The sequence below is a fragment of the Lolium rigidum genome, chromosome 6 (assembly GCF_022539505.1).
Source record: "Lolium rigidum isolate FL_2022 chromosome 6, APGP_CSIRO_Lrig_0.1, whole genome shotgun sequence".
NCBI lineage: Eukaryota > Viridiplantae > Streptophyta > Magnoliopsida > Poales > Poaceae > Lolium > Lolium rigidum.
This window is the reverse complement of record NC_061513.1, coordinates 163,292,440-163,302,119: the sequence shown is the minus strand read 5'-3', so window position 1 is coordinate 163,302,119 and position 9,680 is coordinate 163,292,440. Positions and strand designations below refer to the sequence as shown.

General features: G+C 41.7%; 2 protein-coding genes across 9 annotated transcripts; both read left to right on the top strand.

Moving 5' to 3' along the window:
• The first annotated feature begins 532 nt into the window (after positions 1-532).
• On the top strand, positions 533-3,377 carry LOC124667739 (pentatricopeptide repeat-containing protein At1g03100, mitochondrial-like). The gene is made up of 3 exons (XM_047204993.1): positions 533-605; positions 711-771; positions 994-3,377. The coding sequence occupies exon 3, from the start codon at positions 998-1,000 to the stop codon at positions 3,320-3,322; it is 2,325 nt and encodes a 774-aa protein (XP_047060949.1). The 5' UTR covers positions 533-605; positions 711-771; positions 994-997; the 3' UTR covers positions 3,323-3,377.
• An 89-nt stretch (positions 3,378-3,466) lies between these two features.
• Positions 3,467-7,898, top strand: LOC124665665 (phospholipase D delta-like). Of its 8 annotated transcripts, XR_006990652.1 has the most exons (7): positions 3,467-3,652; positions 4,297-4,440; positions 4,749-5,033; positions 5,288-5,434; positions 6,646-6,816; positions 7,284-7,381; positions 7,467-7,898. XR_006990652.1 is itself a non-coding variant. In XM_047203057.1 (5 exons), the coding sequence occupies exons 3-5, from the start codon at positions 4,759-4,761 to the stop codon at positions 7,584-7,586; spliced, it is 324 nt and encodes a 107-aa protein (XP_047059013.1). In that variant the 5' UTR covers positions 3,467-3,613; positions 4,297-4,413; positions 4,749-4,758; the 3' UTR covers positions 7,587-7,898. The 8 variants fall into 8 exon arrangements, 3 of the variants coding, with proteins under 3 accessions (XP_047059013.1, XP_047059012.1, XP_047059014.1); XR_006990653.1 differs by lacking the exon at positions 7,284-7,381 and having other exon boundaries at positions 4,749-4,848; XR_006990651.1 differs by lacking the exon at positions 7,284-7,381.
• The last annotated feature ends 1,782 nt before the right edge of the window (positions 7,899-9,680 follow it).

Sequence of the window (9,680 nt, the reverse complement as noted above, 5' to 3'; positions counted from 1 at the left end):
TTTGCCGGAGCAGGCCAATGAGATTCAGTCAGCTTGTTTGGGTATTTGAAAGGCGGAATCTGCGTCCACGTGTACAGATTCTCCGCGGAGGAGTCACGGTGAGATGTTTCTCGGGATGGAGGCCGCGACGGAGGAGAGGGACGGCTGCGCCGGCGGGCATTCTCTCCCATTTGTGTGGATCGCCTGCGGGGGAAGAGATGAAAGAGGAGCAGTGTGTCTGTACTCTGTACAGCTTCGGGCCGGGCGACAGGACTCAGCAGCAGCAGCAGGAATCTCTCACGGGCTTGGCCCAGATGTCAAGATGCGGCCCACTAGTGCATATCCAGCTAACCGGGCCGGAGATCAGAGCTCTTCCACTTCCAGGGACCGCCGCCGCGCCGCTCCCCTCCGTCGGCCTCCACCAGATCACTGCGCGCCGCTCCCCTCCGTCTCCCTCCACCAGGCTACCGCTGCCCTCCACAAGACAACCGCCCGCCGCTCCCGACTGCACCCTCAGCCCTCTGGCCCTCTCAAGCAGCAGGCCAGTCAGCAGCCAGCGAGGCACGGAGGCAAGCAGTCCGGCGGAAGCTCGCACTCGCAGGTGGCAGCAGCAGCACCCACCCAAGGTACTCTCCTTACTGAAGGTGATGTACAGCTAACTAATGATTTGATTTCAATTGTACACTTACTAATGTCTAATTCTACCCCTTCGGAACTTGGAGTTGGAACAGGGCATCAACATTCTCAATTGGAGCTGCTTCGGCATCCTCAGGAGAGCAAACAAACAAGCAGGTAATCTGCTGCTCCTAGCTTCTGTAGATATACTACTTTTTTATGAATTAAAAAATAGTAGAAAGTGTCCCCATATTGGCGCATTCCCAAAATGGCGAATTTAAGTATCTGTATCGGCCCGATGCTCTGTATCCTTGCATTTTATTTAGGTTGCAGCAGCTATCATTTCCTCTTCTCCACATGCGTTGATTTTATTAACTTCCGCTTCTTTGTCCATGGCAGGCAAATGCTTCGTGTTGGAAGAATCTGTACGAGATCGAATTCAGCCCGTGCTGTATTTGCATTCCTTGCGGGTCCTCGACCTTTTGCTAGTCGCGACACCACGTATCGCTTGGGCAGTAAGTTTCTTGGGACTAAGTGCACCGGCGATGAACATATAGGATTCCTGACCCACAAACCTCGTGTTGGTAGTTGCGGCGCGTGCTTTTCCACTGCTACCGAAACAGTTCTGGTCCAAGCCCGTGACTCGTCTCAGCTAGCGTTGGAGATAGAGAATGCGATCGATCAGAAGAGGTTTGATGATGCGTGGAGGGCATATGAGAAGCATGTTCACATGGACGGGTTCCCAAGGAAGTCTGTTTTGGGTAAGCTCATCACTGGCTTCGCGGTCACCTGTGATGCTCACAGGCTTAACCAGTCATACAATGTCGTCGATCATGTGTCTCGAGACAAGGTTGAATTGTTGGACAGGGAGCCCCTAATCTACCTATCTCTTATTCTAGCACGTTGCGCTCTTCCTGATCTTGCAGTCAATGTTGTGAGGAAGTTAGTAAAGATGGAAGCATACCCACCCGTTGCTGCATGGTCTGCAATCGTAGCACACATGTGTCAAACTGCAACCGGTTCATTTCTTGCTGCCGACATGGTAATGGAGATTGGATACCTTTTCCAGAATAATAGAGTTGATCCGCGCAAGAAGAGCAATCGTCCATTGCTATCAATGAAACCCAATTCATTTACCTTCAGCATAGTTCTGACAGCATCCCTCTTGTTTGGTACCATTAAAAAGGCGGAACAGCTTCTTGAATTAATGCTCAGGATAGGGGTGAAACCGGAAGCCAGCTTGCTGATTGTCATGGCCCGTATATATGAAAAGAATGGACACAAGGATGAGATTCAGAAGTTGAAGAGGCATGTTGATGAGGCATGTGGTCTAAGTGAATCAGAATTCAGGCAGTTCTATGATTGCCTGCTCTCCTGTCATTTAAAATTTGGGGATTTGGATTCTGCTGTGGATATGGTGTTGGATATGCTTAAAAAGGGTAAAAATGCTAAACGGTCACTAGAAGCAGCTAAAGCAGTCCTCGAAGCAGTTGAGAATAACAAAATTTATCTTCCTTATGACAAAGCAGGTACTGAAAATCCGGGTTCCCCAAATAAATCTGTGTCTAGTGATAGCCAAATGCTGAACTATGTTTCATTCTTCAAAGACAAGAGCTTTGCAAAGCTTGAATTAGAGGCGAGAGAATTACACAAGCTATTATCAGATAAGCTCCAGGAACAGGTTGGACTAGTTAAATCTGAACATGGTATCCTCCATCCAACTGAAACAATGTATGCCAAACTTGTCAAAGCTTTTCTGGAAGCAGATAAGATCAGTGCGTTGGCATCATTTCTTGTGAAAGCAAGCAAAGAAGACTGTCCAGTGTCTGTTGAGAGCTCTTTTGTTGTCCAAGTAATAAGTACATGTATTTCTGTTGGGTTATTAGAGCAAGCACATGATCTTCTTGACGAGATGAGATTTTCTGGAATTAGGGTTGGTTCTTCCATTTATTCGTCGCTCCTAAAAGCCTACTGCAAGGAGGGCCATCATGAAGATGATATAACTGCACTTCTGAAGGATGCTGATCAAGCAGGAATTCAGTTGGACTCAAGCTGCTATGAACATTTGATACAATCCAGGGCACATCGCAATAACACCACAGGTGCTCTCCATCTTTTTAATGAGATGAAGAACTCAAACATTCAAAGATCTGGTCACAGGGAGTTTGAGATGTTAGTACAAAGCTGTGATAACAGTGAAGCTGCTTTGACGACTAAGCTAGTAGAAGAAGTCAGAAGTGGCCATACGGTTAATCATGCTATTCATGACTGGAATAATGTTATACATTTCTTCTGTAAGAAGAGATTAATGCATGATGCTCACAAAGCACTGAGCAAGATGCGTGTTTTAGGCCACATGCCAAATGCACAAACTTTCCATTCTTTAGTAACTGGTTATGCTGCTGTTGGTGGAAAATATGTGGAGGTGACGGACTTGTGGGGTGAAATGAAAGTTCTGGCGAACTCCAACTCAATGAAATTTGATCAAGAACTATTGGACTCTCTGTTGTATTGCTTTGTGAGAGGTGGTTTCTTTCTTCGAGCAATGGAAGTTATAGAATTGATGGAAAAATGCAAGATGTTTATAGATAAATACAAGTACAAGTCCCTGTGGCTTAAATATCACAGAACATTGTACAAAGGTAAAGCTCCCAAGGTGCAAACAGAAGCTCAATTGATAAGGAGAGAAGCAGCATTACATTTCAAGAGATGGATTGGGTTGACATGAGAGTGAGATTCTATGAGCACTTCTAAAGTTAACCACAGAGCATCCCCAATTATCAACTTGTGTAGAGGAAGAGGATCACTACGGCCAACGGGAGCTGAGACACTTCCGACGGAATTGGTTATCTTAGACCACCTACAAGTATACAGTTGGTGCTGCACTTTTATCCCATTTTTCCAATAGCGAGCTCCTCTTAAGTGGCTTGGCTTGTATTGACATTTTGCTGAAGCTCCCACTGAACATGTGCGCCAAGTTGTTAAATGTTAGACAAACAGGCTTTCTGATTTTTAGAAGGTGGAACATTGGACTGCGATGCGAGCTTTAAACTACTATGTGCGATGGTGCCCTCAGAATGTGCTTATGACTTACTATTTGGCATTTATTTTCTCAGTTTCACTTACTGCATTTCTAGCGTGCATATTTTTCTACTCTAGATCATACTATAGGGTAAGAATTATATAAAGTCAAAACCTTTTAACTTATTCTTTTCATCACTTGTTTTAGCGATGCTCTTTACCTATAAGCTTTTCCCTCTTGTTTTCTCTGTCTCCGTTTACTAATAACTGACAAGTCTATTTATATGTATTATGATAAGAAATTGGTTGAAAACATTGAACAATACATACTCAGTTCGCAATATAAATAGCTTAGGACATTGCCACGTCTTCAAAGTAACACTTCAGTGGTAATTTTTCAAAACATATGTTGTTTCACAAAAGTAGTTATATAATATGGAATTTATTTCATGACAATTGTAGTAATACCAATTTGATATTGTATAATAATTGACACAGATTCTATAACTGCTTATAAATCATGCCATGTTCTCTGAATCTACTAAACAATCATGCCATGTTCTCTGAATCTACTAAATGGGGTGTACAGTTTATCATCCCCATCATTATTCATACACCCTGTTCATTTTGGTGTGTTTGTGATGACATTTAAGAATAAGCCCCCTGCCTATGCTTTTGCAGGATGGTGTGATGGGAACACATGATGAAGAAACTAGAAAGTTTTTCAAGCATTCTTCAGTCATTTGTGTTTTTTCACCTTGATATGCCCGCAGTAAGCTGAGTATTTTCAAACAACAGGCAAGTTCTGGCAGTAGGTTTCCTAAGGTATTTTGTTTAATTTTTTAATAAACTGCAAGCAGTGCTTAGCTAATTAAGAATTACTCATGCTTCCCCTTTTAGCAAGTAAATATTTACCATGATATGTTGGTGCCATATGGATAGTAAATGTGCACCTAAGCTGACAGATAGCTTTATTCAAATAAAATCAGGACACGACAGTTATGTTGAGAAAAAATAAGCATTATCCCATTATTATGAATATCCTTCATATTCTAGCATCATGTGTGTTCTTGTAGCATGTTAATCTCATTGAGTTTTAATTTTCTAGCATCATGTGTGTTCCCTTGATGCAGGCAAGTGCGAATGGACCGAGACAACTTTGGTATGATTTGCACTGTAAGAATGATGGACCAGCTGCCTATGATGTCTTTTTTTAAGCATCGCTAGAGAAAGGTATCCAAGTTCCGCGATCGATTTAGGAAAGTATCTCGTTGAAAAGATGATGCTCTATTAAAGTTGGAGCATATCTCATGGATACTCAGCCCTTCGGCTAATGTTCCAAATGATCATGTTAGTTTGCGGGTTTCAAAAGAACAAGATTCTGAAAATTGACATGTTCAGGTCTTAGCACTATTCTTGTAAGTTCTGCTTATGGTAACAATTGTGAATTCTAGTCAGTTGGAGCGAAACAGGCACACACACATAATGCAGAGAAACCAGAGAGAACATAGATTTAATTTTCTCTTTCTGCTTTCATTAGATAGGTCACACTCTTTTTTATTTCCTTCATGCTTTTGTTGCTGATTTTTCTGTTGTGTAAATTAAACATTGACGTTTAATGTTATGACATGCTTTACACAAGCTGGATTTTTGATCCCTTGGGATGCTGCAGGTGCTAACAATCTGATACCGATGGAATTGGCCCTCAAAATTGCAAGCAAGATTAGAGCTGGCGAATGATTTACAGTTTATGTAGTCATACCAATGTGTCCTGAGAGTCCCTATCACAGCCTCTGTGCAAGAAATTCTTTACTTTTAGGTAAGCTCTATTATGTAAAACGGTAAAACCATTATAACGGCTATTAGGAAACCCCAAATCTGGGGTTTATCAAGAAATGGATATCCAATCTAAGATTTATTGATACATGGAAATCTTATTCTGCCTTGCAACTTCAATCTCTGCTCTTTGAGCAGATCTTCCACTCGAGTGCACATTGGCATATTCCCTGATGTACACTTTTTTGTTTGTTTTTAATACAATAATACTCTTCCTATGCTCACATTCCTTTGTTTAGTTTGATGCCATTTTATGCTTGTCCTTGGTTTTGGTGACCTCATCTGGTTCTTTCGCTAAGCTGCAGTAACTTTCATAGAGCAACGTAATAGGTAATGTCCTTACAGCCTGAAAGTCGCAGAAATGTAATAATGCTAATTGTACTTAAATATAATATCCATACAGGCCTACCATACCATAAAGAGCTTCTGACTTGCCCCTTTGTAAACTTTCATTGTCCGTGCCACTGAAAGCAGATAATATTTGTACTAAAATCAAAGGAAGATGATACAGTAAATTTAAATATTACATGCACATATACTGAATCAGGATTTGGGGCCTGGGAATGCTACAACGGGGAACACTTTTACATATTTTTTAAGGGAGGGGTACCTCTGGGATCCCACTATTTATGATATCGGACTACAGAACTCAGACTGCTGCTCACAGAAGCAGTTTGAAAGGTCTTATCAGAAAAGAAAGACACAATCTGGCACATCTCAAAATGCGAGAATAAAGCACACCTAAGTTCAATATGAAACCAGGGGTTACAACAGCACTAAGGCTTCATATACTTTTCATTAACTAGCAGCACCTGAAATATCCTATAGGAGCCTGGATCCCTTGGCGGCCTCTTTATGAGACAGGGAGGCCATGTTCATATCTATGCTTTTCATCACCCTTCCAACACTCCTCTGTTCTTTAACTAGGAACGTTTCACTCATGATTCATCAAATAAACTCGTAGTTGTCTGCCTGATGGCTGTTGATACTTGATAGTTTTGATGCTTGATTTTGCAAGAGGTTTCAGAGCAAGGAACGAGGATTATTTATATTTAGGATGTATTTGGTAGGTTTGTCATTGTGTTTGTGAAGTGTGACGTGGATTGTGTGACAGCTTACTTGTAGACTTGAATAAAGTATTTTCACCTTCATGGAAAAGCCAAAATATTAATGGTTTATTCTTTTATCTCACAGGCTCAGACAATGGAGATGATGTATAGAGTAATTGCACAAGAGCTCAAGGCCATGAATATTGAGAATGCAAAGCTTCAAGATTACTTGAACTTCTACTGTCTTGGCAATCGGGGAGAACCATCAACAAATGGTAGTCCTGACTCAGACAAATCTTCAGATAGAAGTGCAGCGGTAATGTGTTGCTGTGTGTTTCATTCCTTCATAAGAAAGAACATTGTGTGAAATTGACCACTTGTATCAGTGTTAAGCCTACCTGTCAGCAGCTTACTTGTCTAACATGCTCCATGCCTGTGTGGGAAGATTAGTCTTTCCGCCTTAACTAAGAAAAACAAAAAAGATGGTAAGGTCCTAGTGAACGTCATAACATACAGATAGGTAAAGCTATATTTTACAAAGTTGCTTCTTACCTTATAGTACCAAAAGTTGAATTAGCCAACTGTTCTTATATCTGTATCAGTATTAGTTAGTTAACATGCCATTGAGCTTCCATCACTTTAACCTACTCTTGTTGTCTGAACAAGAGTGAATATATGACTAAAGATTAGGCAAATATGATTCATCATGAATTCATGAGCACAGTTCCAGCTGTTCCTTAAAAAAATCATATGAACTTCAATTCCCCCTCTTCAAATTCATAGGGCCTGGCTAGAAAATATCGGCGGTTCATGATCTATGTTCATGCAAAAGGGATGATCTATGAAATCTGCTGAACTTCCTTGAATTTCTCTTTTTCCAGGTTAGCAGAGAAGGCTTGGGTAAAAATATTGATAGGGTTCCGGTTTTTAGCTAATTTGGGGCATATTTCCATATTTTGCTTGCAGGTTGTCAGGATCCTCCAGCTAGTCTGGACAACTACAAGCAGCACTCTACTGGAACCAGCGGCTAGGATGGAAGAGGACCAGAGGAGAAGCATCGGACGGCCAGAAGTGTGTATGGACTGAGTCAAGACATAGTTTTAATCGCTATCTGTAATCTCTGTTTTAATCGTTAAGTCACTATTAATTGTACTAAACAATGCTTGGGCGCCTTTCCTTATCGTGTGGTCGGAGGAGCCATTCAGTCTATCTCACCTCACCTGCATGCATTATCCTCTCACCCAGTGCAGCTGCATAAACCCTTGCCTGCAAGTTTGTACTTCATGCAACTGAAGGCTGGAATGTACATCACCTCCTGACCTGGCTGCCATGGCTTGTAAGAATGCGTGTAACCAACACCTCAAGTCCTCAACTTGCGAGAGCCTAGCCAGCTCCCTGTTTGGGCCGTTCTCCTTGAATGAATTAAGGTGTACGGTGTACCTTGTTAGTCTTTCTTCTAACATCTCTCGCACACGAAATGCCTCTTATCTTTTGAGAACCCGTCTTCGCATTAAGCTTGAGAGGTGATGAGAAATGCCGACGTGGTCGGTGGTTCTTGTGAGAAGCCCCGCTAGCTGTGAAACCACAGTTCGATCCGGAGCTTGTCTAAACGCCGGTTCTGACCAATTGCGACTGTGCAACTAACTGCAGCTGCTCGTCACAGTTACAAACTTGCAGGCAATGGTTTATGCAGCTGCACCGGTGCTCCTGCTACACTACATCCTACTTGTGGACAGAGGTTTTATTTTTTTGTCATGCCACCGGTGGTCAGGATTTTTTTTCTGTGTGGAAAGAGACCATGGTTCCTGCATGTGTGTACTACTCATAATATGCTCCTGCTACTGCCAGTCTGCCTCTACATCCTACTGCAATGCATTTTTATTTTTGGGCAGGTTTCTTTTGGGCGAACGCTACGCCGTCGGGCGGTGGATATGTGGCCAAAAATCGGTCATCCTCCGCGCCGTCCGATGGCGATCCGACGGGCAGAATCAGTCGCATTAGGAAGTTTACATTATAGCTCCCGGTTTCTGGAGAATCAACCCGCAGTACTATATTTCTCAGATTATAGTTTAAATGCAGTTTTACATTTGCCACCCTCCTTTTTCTGGAAACCAACACGCAGTACCTCCTAATGTGAAGAGTATTACAACAAAAATCATCTCTCTGCGTACAAAAGAAATATACTATTACAACAAAAAGTCGCAACATTTTTTAAAAGTAATGTCACAATAAAAGTGATTAAACCAACAAATTGTTTTGTTGTAGATCAATTTACAACAAAAAGTAGCCATTATTATTAACAAAAAACCGGAGACTATTACAACAAAAATCCATATGTTTGCAAAAAAATAGAAGAAAACATTAATTTGTTACATATTGAATTACAACAAAAGTCACCAACTTTTTTTACAAAAAGTCACAAACGATTACAATAAAAAGCCAATATGTTTGCAAAATGATGCAAAGTGGTCAAGCGACATTTAATTTGTTACAGATTGAATTACAACAATAATCACCTACTATTTTATCCAAAGTCACAAATGGTTACAACAAAATAAAAAATCACTTTGTTATTAGCATCAACAAAAAAATAAAAAAATGTTGTCTCTTTACAACAATTGTTAACAACAAATCCTACAAAAATTACGCGTTGTTTACAACAAATAGTTCATCATCTCACTCCATGTATTTTACAGCAAAATAATTGTTGGGCCGAAAAAAGCATGCCCATTAACGCGACGTGGGAGCGAGACGACCGATCCGCGCGACGCGATCGGTCGCCGGATACCAAGCATTTTCCTTTCTTTTGTCATGCCAATGGTGGTCAGGATTCAGGATCTTCAGGGCGCAGTACATTTGCATGATCAGTGTGCGTTTGGTGTTGACTAGCAAAGGTATATGTGTATGGATAGTGGGGCCAACATGCTCATGTCATTCTTTGGCCATTTTATCATCATGGCCAATGTCCTGTACTTGTGCCACTCTCTGATGGGCGGATGACCCGTTTTCCATGTAAAACTGGGAGACAAGGCCTGCTCGATGCGTTGTGCTGCCGATTGCCATGATATTCTTTTTGGAAGAGAAATCATGGCTATGGTCTCTGGTCTCTCGTGACGATCTGCCGAGACCAGCTAAAGCAACGAGTACTGCCCATGCAAAAGCGAAATCATTTGCCCGTGG

Excerpts from the sequence above, each read along its gene's own strand:
- LOC124667739 (XM_047204993.1), top strand. The coding sequence starts at position 998 with ATGCTTCGTGTTGGAAGAATCTGTACGAGATCGAATTCAGCCCGTGCT.
- LOC124665665 (XM_047203057.1), top strand. The coding sequence starts at position 4,759 with ATGGACCGAGACAACTTTGGTATGATTTGCACT. Across the intron at positions 4,792-6,645 it reads ACTTTGGTATGATTTGCACT|GCTCAGACAATGGAGATGAT; the intron begins GTAAGAATGATG and ends TTTATCTCACAG. Across the intron at positions 6,817-7,466 it reads CTTCAGATAGAAGTGCAGCG|GTTGTCAGGATCCTCCAGCT; the intron begins GTAATGTGTTGC and ends TTTTGCTTGCAG.